Genomic DNA, 22012 nt, shown 5'->3' with positions numbered 1-22012 from the left:
TTGAATCACACCATACTGATGGTGTGCTCTCACATTATGCTGGTAGCCAAGCTGTTAGGGTGCCCTCTGTAAGGGACAGGTCTCCTTCTGTTCATTCCCATCATACCTCTGTATCTAGAAATGTCCCTCCCACCCACCCTGATGACAGATTGTTAGAAAGGGAGCTCAATAGATTGAGAGTGGAACAAACCAGACTGAAGCTCAAGAAGCAACAGCTGGATTTGGATAGACAGTCTTTAGAAATAGAGAGGGAAAGACAGAAGTTGGGTTTAGATACCCATGGTGGCAGGAGCAGTATTCCCCATAGTCATCCTGCAAAAGAGCATGATTCCAGGAATCTGCACAAGATAGTTCCCCCTTATAAGGAGGGGGATGACATTAACAAGTGGTTTGCTGCACTTGAGAGGGCCTGTGCTGTACAGGATGTCCCTCAAAAGCAGTGGGCTGCTATCCTATGGCTATCATTTAGTGGAAAAGGTAGGGATAGGCTCCTTACTGTAAAAGAAAATGATGCCAATAATTTCCAAGTTCTTAAGAATGCACTCCTGGATGGTTATGGCTTAACCACTGAACAGTACAGGATAAAGTTCAGAGAGACCAAAAAGGAGTCTTCACAAGACTGGGTTGATTTCATTGACCAGGCAGTGAAGGCCTTGGAGGGGTGGTTACATGGCAGTAAAGTTACTGATTATGACAGCCTGTATAACTTAATCCTGAGAGAGCATATTCTTAATAATTGTGTGTCTGATTTGTTGCACCAGTACTTGGTGGACTCTGATCTGACCTCTCCCCAAGAATTGGGAAAGAAGGCAGACAAATGGGTCAGAACAAGAGTGAACAGAAAAGTTCATACAGGGGGTGACAAAGATGGCAACAAAAAGAAGGATGGTAAGTCTTCTGACAAGGGTGGGGACAAATCTAAAAATTAGTCTTCATCAGGCTCACAAAAACACTCTGGTGGGGGTGGTGGGTCCAAATCCTCCTTTAATCAGAACAAGGAAAAGAAACCATGGTGCTATTTATGTAAAATAAAAGGCCATTGGACAACAGATCCCAGTTGTCCAAAGAAAGGCACCACAGCTCCTACCACTACAACCCCTACTGCTACACCTAGTGTCCCTACTAATAGCAGTGGTGGTGGGAGCAAACCTACTAATAGCCAATCCAAGGGAGTAGCTGGGCTCACTTTTGGTAATTTAGTTGGGGTTGGTCTGATTAGGGAGACCACAGAGGCTACTTTAGTCTCTGAAGGGGCTATTGATTTAGCCACTTTAGTTGCTTGCCCCCATAACTTGGAGAAGTACAAGCAACTAACCCTAATAAATGGTGTTGAGGTCCAGGCCTACAGGGACACAGGTGCCAGTGTCACAATGGTGATTGAGAAACTGGTGCACCCTGAACAACACATACTTGGACACCAGTACCAAGTAACCGATTCTCACAACATAACACAAAGCCACCCCATGGCTGTTGTAAATCTCAACTGGGGGGGGTAACTGGTCCAAAGAAAGTTGTGGTAGCTTCAGATTTACCTGTAGACTGTCTATTAGGGAATGATTTGGAGACATCAGCTTGGTCAGATGTGGAGTTGGAGGCCCATGCAGCAATGCTGGGCATCCCAGGGCATATTTTTGCTTTGACAAGGGCTCAGGTCAAAAAGCAAAAAGGACAGGGAAGCTTGGATCCTGGAACAATGGACCAAGTGCTCCCTAAAGCTAGGGCTAGTAGAAGCAAACCACTTCCTACTATCCCTCCCTCTACAGTGGATTCAACTTCTGAGGAAGAATTCCCTCCCTGTGCAGAACCTACACCAGAGGAGCTGGAAGCAGACACTGCTGAGCTTTTGGGTGAAGGGGGGCCTGCAAGGGAGGAGCTGAGTGTGGCACAGCAAACCTGTCCCACATTAGAGGGTCTCAGACAGCAAGCTGTCAAACAGGCTAATGGGGATGTCAGTGACTCTCACAGAGTTTACTGGGAGGACAACCTCTTGTACACTGAGCATAGGGATCCTAAACCTGGAGCTGCCAGGAGATTAGTGATTCCTCAGGAGTACAGAAAGTTCCTCCTAACACTGGCACATGACATTCCCTTAGCTGGGCACCTGGGTCAAATGAAAACTTGGGACAGATTGGTACCATTGTTTCATTGGCCTAGGATGTCTGAGGACACAAAGGAATGTTGTAAGTCCTGTGAAACCTGTCAAGCCAGTGGCAAGACAGGTGGCACTCCAAAGGCACCCCTTATCCCACTGCCTGTGGTTGGGGTTCCCTTTGAAAGGGTAGGGGTTGACATAGTTGGCCCCCTTGACCCTCCTACTGCTTCAGGCAATAGGTTTATCTTAGTGGTAGTGGACCATGCCACAAGATATCCTAAAGCTATTCCTTTAAGGACCACTACAGCTCCTGCAGTGGCAAAGGCCCTCCTGGGAATATTTTCCAGGGTGGGCTTCCCAAAGGAAGTAGTATCAGACAGAGGAAGCAATTTCATGTCTGCATACTTAAAGGCCATGTGGAAGGAGTGTGGTGTAACTTACAAGTTCACAACACCCTATCATCCACAAACAAATGGACTGGTGGAGAGATTTAATAAAACTCTCAAAGGCATGATTATGGGTCTCCCTGAAAAACTCCGCAGGAGATGGGATATCCTTCTACCATGCCTCCTTTTTGCCTACAGGGAGGTACCCCAGAAAGGAGTGGGCTTCAGCCCCTTTGAACTTCTTTTTGGACACCCTGTTAGGGGTCCACTCACACTTGTAAAGGAGGGTTGGGAACAACCTTTAAAAGCTCCTAAGCAGGATATTGTGGACTATGTACTTGGCCTCAGATCAAGGATGGCTGAGTACATGAAAAAGGCCAGTAAAAACCTTCAGGCCAGCCAAGAGCTCCAGAAGCAATGGCATGATCAGAAGGCTGTTTTGGTTCAGTACCAACCAGGGCAGAAAGTGTGGGTCTTGGAGCCTGTGGCCCCAAGAGCACTCCAAGATAAATGGAGTGGACCCCACACAATTGTTGAAAAGAAGGGTGAAGTCACCTACTTGGTTGACTTAGGCACTGCCAGGAGTCCCCTTAGGGTGCTCCATGTCAACCGCCTGAAACCCTACTATGACAGGGCTGATCTCACCCTGCTCATGGCAACAGATGAGGGACAGGAAGAAGACAGTGATCCTCTACCTGATCTCTTCTCTTCCACAGAACAAGATGCTCTTGTGGAAGGTGTAGTTTTGGCTGATTGTCTTACTGCTGAGCAGAAAGATAATTGCATAAATCTCCTAGGACAATTTTCAGAACTCTTCTCTATTGTGCCAGGCACCACTTCTTGGTGTGAGCACACTATAGATACTGGAGACAGTTTACCTGTCAAAAGTAAGATCTATAGGCAGCCTGACCATGTCAGGGACTGCATAAAGCAAGAAGTTCAGAAAATGTTGGAACTAGGAGTGGTTGAGCACTCTGACAGTCCATGGGCTTCTCCTGTGGTACTGGTACCAAAACCCAATTCTAAAGATGGAAAGAAAGAAATGCGGTTTTGTGTAGACTATAGAGGTCTCAACTTGGTAACCAAAACTGATGCTCACCCTATACCCAGGGCAGATGAGCTCATAGATACACTGGCATCTGCCAAGTATCTAAGCACTTTTGATTTGACTGCAGGGTATTGGCAGATCAAATTGTCAGAAGATGCTAAACCTAAGACTGCATTTTCTACCATTGGAGGACATTACCAGTTTACTGTAATGCCTTTTGGTTTGAAAAATGCACCTGCCACTTTTCAGAGGTTGGTGAACACAGTCCTGCAAGGGCTGGAAGCTTTCAGTGCAGCATATTTGGACGATATAGCTGTCTTTAGCTCCAGCTGGGATGATCACCTGGTCCACCTATGGAAAGTTTTGGAGGCCCTGCAAAAGGCAGGCCTCACTATCAAGGCTTCAAAGTGCCAGATAGGGCAGGGTAAGGTGGTTTATCTGGGACACCTTGTTGGTGGGGAACAGATTGCACCACTTCAGGGGAAAATCCAAACAATTATTGATTGGGTTCCCCCTACCACTCAGACTCAGGTGAGAGCCTTCCTAGGCCTCACTGGGTATTACAGGAGGTTCATTAAGAACTATGGCTCCATTGCAGCCCCTCTTAATGACCTCACTTCCAAGAAAATGCCTAAAAAGGTATTATGGACAGCAAGCTGTCAGAAAGCTTTTGAGGAGCTGAAGCAGGCCATGTGCTCTGCACCTGTCCTGAAAAGCCCTTGTTACTCTAAAAAATTCTATGTCCAAACTGATGCATCTGAATTAGGAGTAGGGGCAGTCCTATCACAACTTAATTCTGAGGGCCAGGATCAACCTGTTGCTTTTATTAGTAGAAGGTTGACCCCTAGAGAAAAGCGTTGGTCTGCCATTGAGAGGGAGGCCTTTGCTGTGGTCTGGGCTCTGAAGAAGTTGAGGCCATACCTGTTTGGCACTCACTTCATTGTTCAGACAGACCACAAACCTCTACTTTGGCTAAAACAAATGAAAGGTGAAAATCCTAAATTGTTGAGGTGGTCCATATCCCTACAGGGAATGGACTATACAGTGGAACATAGACCTGGGAGTAGCCACTCCAATGCAGATGGACTCTCCAGATATTTCCACTTAGACAATGAAGACTCATCAGGTAATGGCTAGTCTTATTGTCCTTTGTTTGGGGGGGGGTTGTGTAGGAAAGTACCATCTTGCCTGGCATGTTACCCCCATTTTTCACTGTATATATGTTGTTTTAGTTGTATGTGTCACTGGGACCCTGGTAACCCAGGGCCCCAGTGCTCATAAGTGTGCCTGAATGTGTTACCTGTGTAGTGACTAACTGTCTCACTGAGGCTCTGCTAATCAGAACCTCAGTGGTTATGCTCTCTCATTTCTTTCCAAATTGTCACTGACAGGCTAGTGACCATTTTTTACCAATTTACATTGGCTTACTGGAACACCCTTATAATTCCCTAGTATATGGTACAGAGGTACCCAGGGTATTGGGGTTCCAGGAGATCCCTATGGGCTGCAGCATTTCTTTTGCCACCCATAGGGAGCTCTGACAATTCTTACACAGGCCTGCCACTGCAGCCTGAGTGAAATAACGTCCACGTTATTTCACAGCCATTTTACACTGCACTTAAGTAACTTATAAGTCACCTATATGTCTAACCTTTACCTGGTAAAGGTTAGGTGCAAAGTTACTTAGTGTGAGGGCACCCTGGCACTAGCCAAGGTGCCCCCACATTGTTGAGAGCCAATTCACTGAACTTTGTGAGTGCGGGGACACCATTACACGCGTGCACTACATATAGGTCACTACCTATATGTAGCTTCACCATGGTAACTCCGAATATGGCCATGTAACATGTCTATGATCATGGAATTGCCCCCTCTATGCCATCCTGGCATTGTTGGTACAATTCCATGATCCCAGTGGTCTGTAGCACAGACCCTGGTACTGCCAGACTGCCCTTCCTGGGGTTTCACTGCAGCTGCTGCTGCTGCCAACCCCTCAGACAGGCAGCTGCCCTCCTGGGGTCCAGCCAGGCCTGGCCCAGGATGGCAGAACAAAGAACTTCCTCTGAGAGAGGGTGTGACACCCTCTCCCTTTGGAAAATGGAGTGAAGGCAGGGGAGGAGTAGCCTCCCCCAGCCTCTGGAAATGCTTTGTTGGGCACAGATGTGCCCAATTCTGCATAAGCCAGTCTACACCGGTTCATGGACCCCTTAGCCCCTGCTCTGGCGCGAAACTGGACAAAGGAAAGGGGAGTGACCACTCCCCTGACCTGCACCTCCCCTGGGAGGTGTCCAGAGCTCCTCCAGTGTGCTCCAGACCTCTGCCATCTTGGAAACAGAGGTGCTGCTGGCACACTGGACTGCTCTGAGTGGCCAGTGCCACCAGGTGACGTCAGAGACTCCTGCTGATAGGCTCCTTCAGGTGTTAGTAGCCTTTCCTCTCTCCTAGGTAGCCAAACCCTCTTTTCTGGCTATTTAGGGTCTCTGTCTCTGGGGAAACTTTAGATAACGAATGCATGAGCTCAACCGAGTTCCTCTGCATCTCTCTCTTCACCTTCTGATAAGGAATCGACCGCTGACCGCGCTGGAAGCCTGCAAACCTGCAACATAGTAGCAAAGACGACTACTGCAACTCTGTAACGCTGATCCTGCCGCCTTCTCGACTGTTTTCCTGCTTGTGCATGCTGTGGGGGTAGCCTGCCTCCTCTCTGCACCAGAAGCTCCGAAGAAATCTCCTGTGGGTCGACGGAATCTTCCCCCTGCAACCGCAGGCACCAAAAAGCTGCATTACCGGTCCCTTGGGTCTCCTCTCAGCACGACGAGCGAGGTCCCTCAAATCCAGCGATGCTGTCCAAGTGACCCCCACAGTCCAGTGACTCTTCAGCCCAAGTTTGGTGGAGGTAAGTCCTTGCCTCACCTCGCTGGGCTGCATTGCTGGGAACCGCGACTTTGCAGCTACCCCGGCCCCTGTGCACTTCCGGCGGAAATCCTTCGTGCACAGCCAAGCCTGGGTCCACGGCACTCTAACCTGCATTGCACGACTTTCTAAGTTGGTCTCCGGCGACGTGGGACTCCTTTGTGCAACTTCGGCGAGCACCGTTTCACGCATCCTCGTAGTGCCTGTTTCTGGCACTTCTACGGGTGCTACCTGCTTCAATGAGGGCTCTTTGTCTTGCTCGACGTCCCCTCTCTCTGCAGCTCCAATTTGCGACCTCCTGGTCCCTCCTGGGCCCCAGAAGCGTCCAAAAACGCCAAACGCACGATTTGCGTGTAGCAAGGCTTGTTGGCGTCCTTCCGGCGGGAAAACACTTCTGCGCGACTCTCCAAGGTGAGAGGAATCCGTCCACCAAAGGGGAAGTCTCTAGCCCTTTTCGTTCCTGCAGAAACCTCAACTTCTTCTGTCCAGTCGAAGCTTCCTTGCACCGCAGCTGGCATTTCCTGGGCATCTGCCCATCTCCGACTTGCTTGTGACTTTTGGACTTGGTCCCCTTGTTCCACAGGTACCCTAGATTGGAAATCCACAGTTGTTGCATTGCTGGTTTGTGTCTTTCCTGCATTATTCCTCTAACACGACTCTTTTGTCCTTAGGGGAACTTTAGTGCACTTTGCACTCACTTTTCAGGGTCTTGGGGAGGGTTATTTTGCTAACCCTTACTATTTTCTAATTGTCCCAGCGACCCTCTACAAGGTCACATAGGTTTGGGGTCCATTCGTGGTTCGCATTCCACTTCTGGAGTATATGGTTTGTGTTGCCCCTATCCCTATGTTTCCCCATTGCATCCTATTGTAACTATACATTGTTTGCACTGTTTTCTAAGACTATACTGCATATTTTTGCTATTGTGTATATATATCTTGTGTATATTTCCTATCCTCTCACTGAGGGTACACTCTAAGATACTTTGGCATATTGTCATAAAAATAAAGTACCTTTATTTTTAGTATAACTGTGTATTGTGTTTTCTTATGATATTGTGCATATGACACTAGGTGGTACTGTAGTAGCTTCACACGTCTCCTAGTTCAGCCTAAGCTGCTCTGCTAAGCTACCATTATCTATCAGCCTAAGCTGCTAGACACCCTATACACTAATAAGGGATAACTGGCCCTGGTGCAAGGTGCAAGTACCCCTTGGTACTCACTACAAGCCAGTCCAGCCTCCTACACTTGTCCCTCCTGGTCCTCAGCAGCACCCAAAAACCTCTACCGCAACCCTTGCAGCTAGCAAGGCTTGTTTGTAGTCTTTCTGCATGAGAACACCTCTGCAGGCTTCATCGCGACGTGGGACATCAGTCTTCCAAAGGAGAAGTCCCTAGTCCTCTTCTTTCTAGCAGAACTCCAAGCTTCCTCCAACCAGTGGCAGCTTCCTTGCACCTTCAGCTGGGATTTCCTGGGCTCCTGCCCCCCTGGACACTGTCGCGACTATTGGTCTTGGTCCCCTTGTCTTACAGGTACTCAAGTTCGGAAATCCCTTGTCAGTGCACTGCTGGTGTTTGTTCTTCCTGCAGAATCCCCCTATCACGACTTCTGTGCTCTCTGGGGGTAGTAGGTGCATTTTACTCCTACTTTTCAGGGTCTTGGGGTGGGGTATTTTTCTAACCCTCACTGTCTTCTTACAGTCCCACCGACCCTCTACAAGCTCACATAGGTCTGGGGTCCAATCGTGGTTCGCATTCCACTTTTGGAGTATATGGTTTGTGTTGCCCCTATACCTATGTGTTCTTATTGCAACCTATTGTGATTCTACACTGTATTACTTTTCTTGCTATTACTTACCTGATTTGGGTTTGTGTACATATAACATGTGTATATAACTTATCTTCTTTACTGGGCATACTCACTGAGATACTTTTGGCATATTGTCATAAAAATAAAGTACCTTTATTATTAGTAACTCTGTGTATTGTGTTTTCTTATGATATTGTGCATATGACACCAGTGGTATAGTAGGAGCTTTGCATGTCTCCAAGTTCAGCTTAAGCTGCTTTGTCATAGCTACCTTCTATCAGCCTAAGCTGCTAGAAACACCTCCTTCTACACTTATAAGGGATAACAGGACCTGGCACAAGGTGTAAGTACCTCTGGCACCCACTACAAGCCAGGCCAGCCTCCTACAATAACCCTGCAAAAAGTGCCATTTTCCACATTATAACTAAAGGTCGTTAATATTCGGATAAATTGGTTGGATGCATGACATTGGGAGGAGAAAACATTTCCAATGGGGAGACCTCTGCTCTCTTCAAAGAGCCTCTTTATTCTTTATTGGCTGTTTTCCAATACCAATAAAATGATTTTGCCTGTAAAGTTGTTGGGCGAGGCCTTATGCAAGTTAGATTCATCCATCTATCCCTATTTTTCTGCAGTTACCTTCTTCGTCAAGTTGGCCTTGATTTTCTGGGTATTAGGATTAGACACTACCATGTTGTTAGGGGATGAATAACTTTCTCCACCATTGACCTAAACGGTCCCTTTCCTACGGCATTTCTAGTGAATACTTGCCAGCCATCAGCTATTCAATACCTCTTTGATCATCACACTTTCCAAAGGGGGTATCCTTAGCTACCTCACAGTGAAATGATCCATTGAGTGCACCTTAATGCACAGTTGTGGAACTTGTTTCTAAGGTACTACGAGCTAAAATTACATTTTGAAGTTCATTGAGAGAAAGATGGAAACATTGAGGCTACTCTGGATATTGTATGCATCAGGAATTCGTACATGTGTTACTCGTATGTCAAAATGGCTAAATACTCATAATATTTACTCTGACGACAGAATGGCATTTTAAAATTTATCTAACGAGGATCTTGAAGGATGCACGATGCTGCGGATCCAAGCATACCATTTTATAGTGCTGAAATTATGTTTTTTTGTTTTTTTTAAATCAGAATATTCCAAAAAAGCTAAGAACTCCATAGACGTTTGAAAAGGGAGAATATTTTGAACTTTTATAAAAATCAGTGCTTTAAATAAATGTAACACATGACACATTATTATGCACAATGAGCTGGTAAACAATGGCTAAAATAACCCTACCCTAAAAAACATTTTGCTTGAATTTGAGTTCAAGCTCGGTCTCTTGGCTGTGCTGCAGGGCAAAGTTTTGGTAAGAAATAGTCACTAGTGCAGGCTGACACCAGCAACACTTGTAAAGTGAGCAATATAAACATAACATCCCAAAAATATATGCTCGAATGAAAAAAAAGTAATTGATGGGTCTGGAAGAAAATTAGAATTTTAGTAACTAGGGGCCAGATGTACGAAAGGATTGTACCCATTCTGAGTATATGGGAAAAAGCTTTCGTACATATGGCCCTAGAGGTGAAGAAAGCACCAGAAACACATCTCCAATTACAATTTTTGGGGGTGATTTAATTTTCCGACAAGTTCTCGTTTATACAGAAGTGTTTGTTGTTACAGGGCCGGAGAAAGCTTTTTTCATGAAGGGTAATTGCAAGGCCAATCTTTTTGATTACACTCAGACATCTTGACAGCTGCGAGTGTATTTGAACATGGTTGCACCACCAGAAATATCTATGATACTAGAAACGAGAACACGAAAAACAAAAGAAGTAAAGTCAACTTTTCTTAATTGTGAAATGCCGTCAAGTAATAATGCCATGATACATTGACTGAATAGCGTGTGACACATTTGATGTATCAACGATGTAACTCATTTGGTCCAAGGAACCATCAATAAAGCTTCTTCATAAATCGTTTGCAGGTTGGTTCATATCAGTTTCGTGGCTGTGAGTTGAACTCGGTGCAAATGTTCTGTATGATCTTGCCAACATATTTGTAGAGGCTATCAAACTCATCCACAAAGAAGAAGTGCTCCTTATCTGGGTCTGTTGCAATGGATTGGAGTTCATCATGGGCTGCCCAGGCAATTCCAATTGCATAAGCGATGACCCCTGAAAAGTAATCAGAGTCCAGTCGTTAATGTTAAAAACTTCCTTTTGCATTGTTTAACGTTTACAAAAATGTTTACTGTTGCAGAAGTACCACTTGTACGCGAAAAACGCATTGGTGAAGACAAAAGATGTGGCTAACGCCACATGAAACAATGGCATGCAGACACGTATTCAGGATAGTTACTTGTATGCGTTATGCGTTTGTGATATATGTATTTTTTTTAATCTTTCAAGAGCGGTAGCAAACGCTTAGGTATGCAGCAGCGACGTAAGGCAGACCTAAAATGGGAACATGATACTCAGGGGCCTAGTTTATTCCATATAACACAAATTGGCAAACGAATTAGCATATGTTATTTTAAAATGTCATTAAGAATTTCCGGGGGGCATGAAAAACCACAATTAGTATACCTAGCCAAAATCCCTAAATTAGCATCATGCAGGACCGAAATAAATGATCATTCATTAGATGCACTTATTAACAATACAGAGTAAATTAACACATCTTGTTTTAAAGCACAGCATTTTAACTCGAAACTCAAGAAAGTTACATTTTACCAAAGAATTATGAAATAACTGGATAGTCCAAATTAACACGCCCTAAGAACACCCTTGATATGACCTCCTGCTGCACTGTCAGAAAACTGAGGGGCATATGTACAATCCCCTAGCACTTCTTGTGCTGCCCTAGCGTCATTTGTTTTATTTTTACGCTAAGTCGGCATCAAGGAGGCCTTTTCCCTGAACTGGATATACAAAGTGGCCCCTTTGTAGCCCCTTGATCTATATGCGCCAGGCATAATGTATGCAAGGGGGGCGTTCCCCCGTTAGGAGGCCCAGGAAAATGGCGCAGTGAAATTTACTAGATTTCACAGCACCATTTTTTCCATTGTTTTAACGCCTGCCCAAGGCAGGAGTTAAAGTGACGCTCCTGTTATTTCCAATCGGCCTCCCCACGCATTGCTGGACTAGTGCAAATTTTTAGAGCTAGTCGACCAATGCACCACAATAGCGTCAAAAAGTTAGACGCTGTTGTGATAATGTATGCCATGGTGCTACACATTGTAAATACGGTGCTGCCATGGTGACTCAGCGCCCTCTCTTCTTTTCTCCCATATAGAGGTGTTGGTAAGCTGCAGACATACTCTCCTGTTGTGAGGGAATATTGCGAGACCGTCCAAGGAGTAGGCAAGGACCCCGCACCATAGGAGCAGTAGGCAACACACACACACTCAGGTTCATCTCTGGTGTGTGCTGGGCCATGAGCAGTCCATGCCCCTTTTTAACGTCTGGGTGGACATAGCAGCTGTCAACAGATTAGTGGTTTAGACGAGCTTGTCTCATGGGGTAGGGCCTGTGATGTCAAGGGATCCTGGAGTGGAATGTCAGAAGTGTTTTGCATATAGCGGGCGGTTGAGAGAGTGGATGTTGGGTGTTCCCGTGAGTGGTCTTCTGGAGAATAAAACTGAAGTACCTTCAATTCTATGGGTGCCGAGAGCTTCATTACTTTAGGAATTTTGGCAACGAGCTTGGAGAATGCTGAACCCACGTATAACAGCCTTGTTTAACTGATGAACAACGTGTCTGAGCCCAGTCGAGTCTTCATCTATTTTAGTGTGAGAAGAAGTTTCTTGCTGAAAGTACGGTCAGTGCGCATGTTAGAAAATAAACAACCATACCATCATTGAAGGGTACTGCCGCAGTTAAGGGAAGCATCAGTGTAGGAGGCTGGCCTGGCTTATAGTGGGTACCTTGTGGTACTTACACCATGTGCCAGGTCCAGTTATCCCTTATTAGTAGATTAGAGGTGTTCTAGCAGCTTAGGTTGATAGAGGTAGCTATAGCAGGGCAGCTTAGGCTGAACTAGGAGACAGGCAAAGCTCCTACTATACCACTTATATCACTTAGCACTGTATCATAAGAAAACACAATACTCAGAGTTACTAAAAATAAAGGTACTTTATTTTAGTGACAATATGCCAAAAGTATCTCAGAGGATATACTCCCTTAGGAGGTAAGTAATAAACACAAAATATACACCCACAAATCAAAATCAGGTAAGTAACAGTTAGAAAAGTAGTGCAAACACTGTAGAACACAATAGAATGCAATAGGAGACAATAGGCTTAGGGGCAACAAAAACCATATACTCCAAAAGAGGAATACGAACCACAAATGGACCCCAGACCTATGGGAGATTGTAGAGGGTCGCTGGGACTGTAGGAAAACAGTAAGGGTGTCCAAAATACCTGTAGGAAAGTACCATCTTGTCTGGCATGTTACCCCCATTTTTCACTGTATATATATTGTTTTAGTTGTATGTGTCACTGGGACCCTGCCAGCCAGGGCCCCAGTGCTCATAAGTGTGCCCTGAATGTGTTACCTCTGTTATGACTAACTGTCTCACTGAGGCTCTGCTATCCAGAACCTCAGTGGTTATGCTCTCTCATTTCTTTCCAAATTGTCACTAACAGGCTAGTGACCAATTTCACCAATTCACATTGGCATACAGGAACACCCTTATAATTCCCTAGTATATGGTACAAAGGTACCCAGGGTATTGGGGTTCCAGGAGATCCCTATGGGCTGCAGCATTTCTTTTGCCACCCATCTTCTTCTGTACTCTTCTTTTCCCCGTCTTCTCTCTTCATCTCTGTGCTTCTCAGCCTCTCCTGTCGCCTCTCTTCTTCTTCATCTTCTTCTGTGGTCTTCTGCCTTCTGTTCTTCGTCTTCTGTATCTTCTTCTGTGATCTTCTGTCTTCTGCTTCTTCGTCCTCTGTCTTCTGTTCTTCATCTTCTGTTCTTCTGTTCTTCTGTTCTTCTGTTCTTCTGTCTTCTGTTCTTCTGCTTTCTTCGTCCTCCGTCTTCTGTTCTTCCCGCGCCTGCCCTCCTGCTCCTGTCTCATCTCCCTCCCTCACTCGCCTCCCCCTCTCTATCACCCCTATCTACCCCGTTCGCTATCTGCCTCCCTCACTCCTCCTATCTACCAATCTACCTATCTCTCTATCTCACTATCACCCTCACTCACCACCTCCTCCTATCTACCTATTTCTCTATCTCTCCCCCCTTCCCGCCACCCTCTCTGTTACCTATCTTCCTATCCTCTCACTCTACCTCTCACCCTCACCCACCTCTACAACCCCCCTCCCCTATCTTCCCAACCCTACTCCTATCTCTCTCCCTAATCTCCTAAACTTCCTAACACTCACCCCCTCCACCCTTAAACCCCCCTCCCCCAGCTCTTCTCACTCTACCTGTCCCCCCCTCCCTCCCGCTTTCCCGCCGCGACCTCCTGCACGCCCCTGCCCCCCAGCTCCCATTCGCCCCCAGTTGACACCTCCCCCCCCTCCTCCCTCTTATGGCGGCCGCTGCGCGACAGTGGTAGCGACCCTTGACCCAAGGGTAGGTCGCTCCCCCTGCCGCTGCAGCTCCTCCAGGTTCCTGAGACCTACCTCGCAGTAAGTACCTCCCAGCCCCTCGCCCTGCCCCGCGCTACTCACCCTCTCTCCTGCTTCTTTTCTTCCTCTCTGTTCTTCCTCCTCGCTCCTCTTCTGTAATCTTCTTCTGTACTCTTCTTTTCCCCGTCTTCTCTCTTCATCTCTGTGCTTCTCTGCCTCCTCTGTCGCCTCTCTTCTTCTTCATCTTCTTCTGTGGTCTTCTGCCTTCTGTTCTTCGTCTTCTATATCTTCTTCTGTGATCTTCTGTCTTCTGCTTCTTCGTCCTCTGTCTTCTGTCTTCTGTTCTTCTGTTCTTCTGTTCTTCTGTCTTCTGTTCTTCTGCTTTCTTCGTCCTCCGTCTTCTGTTCTTCCCGCGCCTGCCCTCCTGCTCCTGTCTCATCTCCCTCCCTCACTCGCCTCCCCCTCTCTATCACCCCTATCTACCCTGTTCGCTATCTGCCTCCCTCACTCCTCCTATCTACCAATCTACCTATCTCTCTATCTCACTATCTATCTCCCTCACTCACCACCTCCTCCTATCTACCTATTTCTCTATCTCTCCCCCCCTTCCCGCCACCCCCTCTGTTACCTATCTTCCTATCCTTTCACTCTACCTCTCACCCTCACCCACCTCTACAACCCCCCCTCCCCTATCTTCCCAACCCTACTCCTATCTCTCTCCCTAATCTCCTAAACTTCCTAACACTCACCCCCCTCCACCCTTAAACCCCCCTCCCCGAGCTCTTCTCACTCTACCTGTCCCCCCTCCCTCCTGCTTTCCCGCCGCGACCTCCTGCACGCCCCCGCCCCCCAGCTCCCACTCGCCCCCAGCTGACCCCTCCCCCCCTCCCTCTTATGGCGGCCGCTGCGCGACCGCGCCGCTGGCGCGCCAAAGGCACGCCAAAGGCTAGCCCGTCTGCGCCTGTCCGCGCCTGGCCCGCGCCCAGCGCCACGACCCCTGGTCCCCAGCTCTCCCAAACCCCGCTGCTCAGCTACGTCCCCACCACCCTCCACGCCCTCAACCCAGGGCGCTCCAACACCTGCTTCCAAGCTCACCCCAAACGCACCCATGGACCCTTCGCCTGCAACTCCTGCAAACGCATCTTCCACCACGCAACTACCACGACCACCAGCCCACGCGCCATCAACCACCTCAAGTGCATCCTGGTCAACGCTTGATCTGTCCACAAGCACGCCGTTGAACTCTGGGACCTCCTGGACTCCACAGCACCGGACGTCGCCTTCATCACGGAGACCTGGATGAATGCCTCTTCGGCCCCAGACATCGCCACTGCCATCCCCGAAGGCTACAAGATTTCCAGAAAAGACCTCACCAACCAAGTAGGAGAAGGTATCGCCATCGTCTTCAAAGACTCCATCAGCGTCACCACCTCCACCGAAGACACCCCTCTCGCCGCTGAACATCTGCATTTTCAGATTCGCACCGACCCCAGGACCACCCTCAGAGGATCCCTCGTCTACCGTCCCCCCGGACCGCACGCCCCTTTCAGCGACTCCATCGCCGACTTCGTCTCCCCGCACGCCCTCGCCTCGCCGGACTACATCCTCCTAGGCGACCTCAACTTCCATCTGGAACAAAACAACAACCCCAACACCACCACCCTGCTCGACAACCTCGCCAACCTCGGCCTCAAGCAACTGGTGAACACCGCCACCCACATCGCCGGACACACGCTTGACCCTATCTTCTCCGCCAGCAAACACGTCTTCTTCAGCCACACCTCCACTCTACACTGGACCAACCAAAGCTCTGTCTATTTCACATTCCGACGCGAGACCCGCCACCTCCGCACTCAACCCATCCCTCGTCGACAGTGGAACAAAATCCCCAAAGAGCAACTCTTCTCCGCACTAACCGTCAACCAACCTACCCTCACCACGACCCCAACGACGCAGCCCTCAGCCTCTCGAACTGGATCTCCAACTGCGCAGACAACCTTGCTCCCCTCAGACGCATGCATCAACAGGCCATCACCAAAAAACCTCTCTGGTTCTCTGACACCCTCAAAGAATCGAAGAAAACATGTCGCGCCCTCGAGAAGGCCTGGCGCAAGGACCACACCGCCGACAACATGACCGCCCTCAAAAACGCAACCCGCGAACACCACCACCTGATCAGCGCAGCCAAAAGGAACTTTTTCACCGACAGACTGGACAAAAATAGCCACAACAGCAGAGAACTTTTCAGCATCGTCAAAGAGTTCTCCAACCCCAACGCCAACGCCGTCACTCCCTCACAAGACTTGTGCAACTCCCTCGCCACCTTCTTCCATCGCAAGATCAGCGACCTCCACGACAGCTTCGGACACCAGACCCAACCAAGCATCACCGAACCCACACCCCCGGCCATCACCCTCAACGACTGGACCCACATCAACACTGAAGAAACCAAAACCACCATGAACTCTATCCACTCCGGCGCCCCATCGGACCCCTGCCCTCACTTCATCTTCAATAAAGCCGACGACATCATCGCCCCGCACCTCCAGGCCGTCATCAACTCTTCATTTTCTTCTGCTACCTTCCACGAAAGCTGGAAACACGCCGAAGTCAACGCCCTACTAAAGAAACCTACGGCTGACCCTAGCGACCTGAAAAACTTCCACCCCATCTCGCTCCTCCCCTTCCCTGCCAAGGTAATAGAGAAGACCGTCAACAAACAGCTTACCACCTTCCTGGAAGACAACAACCTGCTCAACCCTTCACAAACCGGATTCCGAGCCAACCACAGCACTGAAACCGCCCTCATCTCAGTCACAGACGACATCAGAACCCTGATGGACAACAGTGAAACAGTCGCCCTCATCCTCCTTGACCTCTCGGCTGCCTTCGACACCGTCTGTCACCGCACCCTAATAACCTGCCTACGCTCCACCGGGATCCAAGGCCAGGCCCTGGACTGGATTGCCTCCTTCCTCTCAAACCGATCTCAAAGAGTTTACCTCCCACCGTTTCGCTCAGACCCCACCGAGATCATCTGCGGCGTACCTCAAGGCTCATCGCTCAGCCCGACACTCTTCAATGTCTACATGAGCCCCCTCGCCGACATCGTACGCAAGCACGACATCATCATCACCTCCTACGCCGACGACACCCAACTTATACTCTCCCTCACCAAGGACCCGCCAGCGCCAAGACCAACCTACAAGAGGGCATGAAGGACGTCGCAGATTGGATGAGGCTCAGCCGCTTAAAGCTGAACTCTGACAAAACGGAAGTCCTCATCCTCGGCAACACCCCGTCCGCTTGGGACGACTCCTGGTGGCCCACGGCCCTCGGCACTGCACCGACCCCCTCAGACCACGCCCGCAACCTGGGCTTTATCTTGGACCCTCTTCTCACCATGACCAAGCAAGTCAACGCCGTGTCCTCCGCCTGCTTCCTCACCCTCCGATCTTCCGCTGGATCCCCGCCGACACTAGAAAAACCGTGACCCACGCCCTCGTCACGAGCCACCTGGACTACGGCAACACCCTCTATGCTGGGACCACCGCTAAACTCCCAAAAACGCCTGCAACGTATTCAAAACGCCTCGGCCCGCCTCATCCTCGACGTACCCCGCAACAGCCAAATCTCCGCACACCTGAGACACCTGCATTGGCTCCCAGTCAGCAAAAGGATCACCTTCCGACTTCTCACCCACGCACACAAAGCCCTCCACAACAAGGGACCGGAATACCTCAACCGTAGCCTCAGCTTCTATGCCCCCACCCGTCTCCTCCGTTCCTCTGGCCTCGCGCTCACTGCCGTCCCTTGCATCCGCCGCTCCACGGCGGGTGGGAGGTCCTTCTCCTTCCTGGCAGCCAAGACCTGGAACACCCTCCCCACCAGCCTCAGGACCACCCAGGACCACTCCGCATTTTGGAGACTCCTCAAAACCTGGCTTTTCGAGCAGCAGTAACCCCCCTTCCCCCTAGCGCCTTGAGACCCGCACGGGTGAGTAGCGCGCTTTATAAATGTTAATGATTTGATTTGATAGGGAGCTCTGACAATTCTTACACAGGCCTGCCACTGCAGCCTGAGTGAAATAACGTCCACGTTATTTCACAGCCATTTACCACTGCACTTAAGTAACTTATAAGTCACCTATATGTCTAACCTTTACCTGGTAAAGGTTAGGTGCAAAGTTACTTAGTGTGTGGGCACCCTGGCACTAGCCAAGGTGCCCCCACATTGTTCAGGGCAAATTCCCTGGACTTTGTGAGTGCGGGGACACCATTACACACGTGCACTACATATAGGTCATTTCCTTTGTGTAGCTTCACAATGGTAACTCCGAATATGGCCAAGTAACATGTCTATGATCATGGAATTGCCCCCTGTATGCCATCCTGGCATTGTTGGCACAATCCCATGATCCCACGGGTCTCTAGCACAGACCCGGGTACAGCCAAACTGCCTTTTCAGGGGTTTCACTGCAGCTGCTGCTGCTGCCAACCCCTCAGACAGGTTTCTGCCCTCCTGGGGTCCAGCCAGGCTTGGCCCAGGAAGGCAGAACAAATGACTTCCTCAGAGAGAGGGTGTTACACCCTCTCCCTTTGGAAAAAGGTGTTAAGGCAGGGGAGGAGTAGCCTCCCCCAGCCTCTGGAAATGCTTTCATGGGCACAGATGGTGCCCATTTCTGCATAAGCCAGTCTACACCGCTTCAGGGACCCCTCAGCCCTGCTCTGGCGCGAAACTGGACCAAGGAAAGGGGAGTGACCACTCCCCTGACCTGCACCTCCCCTGGGAGGTGCCCAGAGCTCCTCCAGTGTGCTCCAGACCTCTGCCATCTTGGAAACAGAGGTGCTGCTGGCACACTGGACTGCTCTGAGTGGCCAGGGCCAGCAGGTGACGTCAGAGACTCCTTCTGATAGGCTCCTTCAGGTGTTGCTAGCCTATCCTCTCTCCTAAGTAGCCAAACCCTCTTTTCTGGCTATTTAGGGTCTCTGCTTTGGGGAATTCCTTAGATAACGAATGCAAGAGCTCATCAGAGTTCCTCTGCATCTCTCTCTTCACCTTCTGCCAAGGAATCGACTGCTGACCGCGCTGGAAGCCTGCAAAACTGCAACAAAGTAGCGAAGATGACTACTGCAACTCTGTAACGCTGATCCTGCTGCCTTCTCGACTGTTTTCCTGGTGGTGCATGCTGTGGGGGTAGTCTGCCTCCTCTCTGCACTAGAAGCTCTGAAGAAATCTCCCGTGGGTCGACGGAATCGTCCCCCTGCTACCGCAGGCACCAAAGAACTGCATCACCAGTCCCCTGGGTCTCCTCTCAGCACGACGAGCGAGGTCCCTTGAATCCAGCAGCTCTGTCCAAGTGACTCCCACAGTCCAGTGACTCTTCAGTCCAAGTTTGGTGGAGGTAAGTCCTTGCCTCCCCACGCCAGACTGCATTGCTGGGAACCGCGTCTTTTGCAGCTACTCCGGCCTCTGTGCACTTCCAGCGGAAATCCTTTGTGCACAGCCAAGCCTGGCTCCACGGCACTCTAACCTGCATTGCACGACTTTCTAAGTTGTCCTCCGGTGGCGTGGGACTCCTTTTTGCAACTTCGGGTGAGCACCATTTCACTGTTTTGGCACTTCTGCTGGTGCTGCCTGCTTCTGAGAGGGCCCCTTGTCTTGCTGGGCGCCCCTTCTGTGCCCTGACGCAATTGGCGACATCCTGGTCCCTCCTGGGCCACAGCAGCATCCAAAAACCGTAACCGCACAATTTGCAGCTAGCAAGGCTTGTTTGCGGTATTTCTTCAGGAAAACACTTCTGCACAACTCTTCACGACATGGGACATCCATCCTCCAAAGGGGAAGTCTCTAGCCCTTGTAGTTCCTGCAGAATACTCAGCTTCTACTGCCTAGTAGCAGCTTCTTTGCACCCACAGCTGGCATTTCCTGGGCATCTGCCCACTCTCGACTTGGTCGTGACTTTTGGACTTGGTCCCCTTGTTCCACAGGTACCCTCGTTTGGAAATCCATTGTTGTTGCATTGCTGGTTTTGGTCTTTCCTGCAGACTTCCCCTATCACGACTTCTGTGCTCTTTGGGGAACTTTAGTGCACTTTGCACTCACTTTTCAGGGTCTTGGGGTGGGCTATTTTTCTAACCCTCACTGTTTTCTTACAGTCCCAGCAACCCTCTACAAGGTCACATAGGTTTGGGGTCCATTTGTGGTTCGCATTCCACTTTTGGAGTATATGGTTTGTGTTGCCCCTATCCCTATGTGTTCCCATTGCATCCTATTGTAACTATACATTGTTTGCACTGTTTTCTAAGACTATACTGCATATTTTTGGTATTGTGTACATATATCTTGTGTATATTTGCTATCCTCATACTGAGGGTACTCACTGAGATACTTTGGCATATTGTCATAAAAATAAAGTACCTTTATTTTTAGTATATCTGTGTATTGTGTTTTCTTATGATATTGTGCAAGTGACACTAGTGGTACTGTAGGAGCTTCACTCGTCTCCTAGTTCAGCCTAAGCTGCTCTGCTAAGCTACCATTATCTATCAGCCTAAGCTGCTAGTCACCCTATACACTAATAAGGGATACCTGGGCCTGGTGCAAGTTGTAAGTACCCCTTGGTACTCACTACAAGCCAGTCCAGCCTCCTACAATACCCCACCCCAAGACCCTAGAAAGTAGGAGTAAAGTTACCCTACTTCACCAGAAAGGCACAATAGTCGTGATAGGGGATTGTGCAAGAACCACAAGCACCAGCAAAACACTGAAGACGATTCCTGGACCCGAGGACCTGTAAAGTAAGGGGACCAAGTCCAAGAGTCACAAAAGTGTCCAGGGGGGGCAGGAGCCCAGGAAACCCCGGATGAAGGTGCAAAAGGGCAGCCTCTGGGTAGAAGAAGCCAAAGATTCGGCAACAATGAAAAGGGCTAGGAACTTCTCCTTTGGATGGAAGATTTCCCACGGCGTGCTGGATGTTGAAGAAGTGTTTCCACGCAGAAATACCGCAAACAAGCCTTGCTAGCTGCAAGGGTCGCAGTAAAGGTTTTTGGGTGCTGCTGGGGACCAGGAAGGACCAGGATCTCGCCCTTTGGAGGAGGAGACAGAGGGGGCGCTCAGCAACTCAGAGAGCCCCCACAGAAGCAGGCAGCACCCGCAGAAGTACCGGAGCAGGCACTTGGAAGATCTGAGGATAGCAGTCAACTCAGAGCAACAAAAGAGGGTCTCACGACGTCGGAGTCCAACTCAGCAAGTTGGGCAATGCAGGACTGAGTGCTGGGGACCTGGGATAGGCTGTGCACAAAGGAAGTCTTGCAAAAGTGCACAGAAGCCCTGGCAGCTGCAGTTCACACAGTACACAGGATTACTGTCTGGCGTGGGGAGGCAAGGACTTACCTCCACCAAACTTGGATTGAAGGACCACTGGACTGTGGGGGTCACTTGGATCCAGCTCCTGTGTTCCAGGGACCACGATCGTCAGGATGAGAGGGGACGCAGAGGACCGGTGATGCAGAAGTTTAGTGCCTGCGTTAGCAGGGGGAAGATTCCGTTGACCCACAGGAGATTTCTTCTTGGCTTCCAGTGCAGGGTGAAGGCAGACAGCCCTCAGAGCATGCACCATCAGGAAACATTTGAGAAAGCCGTCAGGATGAGCCGCTACAATGTTGCTGGTAGTTTTCTTGCTACTTTGTTGTGTTTATGCAGGCATCCTGGAGCAGTCAGCAGTCGATCCTTAGCAGAAGTTGAAGAGGGAAATGCAGAGGAACTCTGTTGAGCTCTTGCATTCGTTATCTGATGAGATACCCACAGGAGAGACCCTAAACAGCCCTAAGAGGAGGATTGGCTACAGAGAAAGGTAAGCACCTATAAGGATAACTGGACCTGGAACAGGGTGTAAGTACCCTTGGTACCCACTACAAGCAGGCCAGCCTCCTACACTGTTGGCAGTACTTTTCTCCATTTTACCTTCGTCCGCCCGGGTTGTAATGAGGGCCTCTGTGTTCTTATCTGCATTGTTTTTTAACTAGCGATCCAAGTTAATTCTAGGCTATGTACAACATTTGTATAGCTTAAGTAAATGTTTAGCTTGTTTATATAAAGGGAAAGGATAATGTAGTGGTTTAGACAAGCTTGTCTCGTGTGGTGGGGCATGTGATGTCAAGAATTCTATGGTGGAAT

At 49.2% G+C, this 22012-nt stretch overlaps 1 protein-coding gene across 7 annotated transcripts in view; it reads right to left on the bottom strand.

Annotated features, from left to right (window-relative positions):
* Positions 1-9873: 9873 nt before the first annotated feature.
* Positions 9874-22012, bottom strand: part of VIT (vitrin) — a 1755407-nt gene continuing 1743268 nt past the window's right edge. For all 7 annotated transcript variants that reach the window (XM_069234891.1, XM_069234890.1, XM_069234889.1 and 4 more), the window contains one exon: positions 9874-10436. In XM_069234891.1, coding sequence (XP_069090992.1) covers positions 10258-10436 — 179 coding nt within the window. In that variant the 3' untranslated portion in view covers positions 9874-10257. The remainder of the gene's footprint in view (positions 10437-22012) is intronic.

The sequence above is a fragment of the Pleurodeles waltl genome, chromosome 5 (assembly GCF_031143425.1).
Source record: "Pleurodeles waltl isolate 20211129_DDA chromosome 5, aPleWal1.hap1.20221129, whole genome shotgun sequence".
NCBI classification, from domain to species: Eukaryota; Metazoa; Chordata; class Amphibia; order Caudata; family Salamandridae; genus Pleurodeles; species Pleurodeles waltl.
The sequence above is the reverse complement of the archived record's forward strand: the minus strand, read 5'-3'. Positions and strand labels throughout refer to the sequence as shown.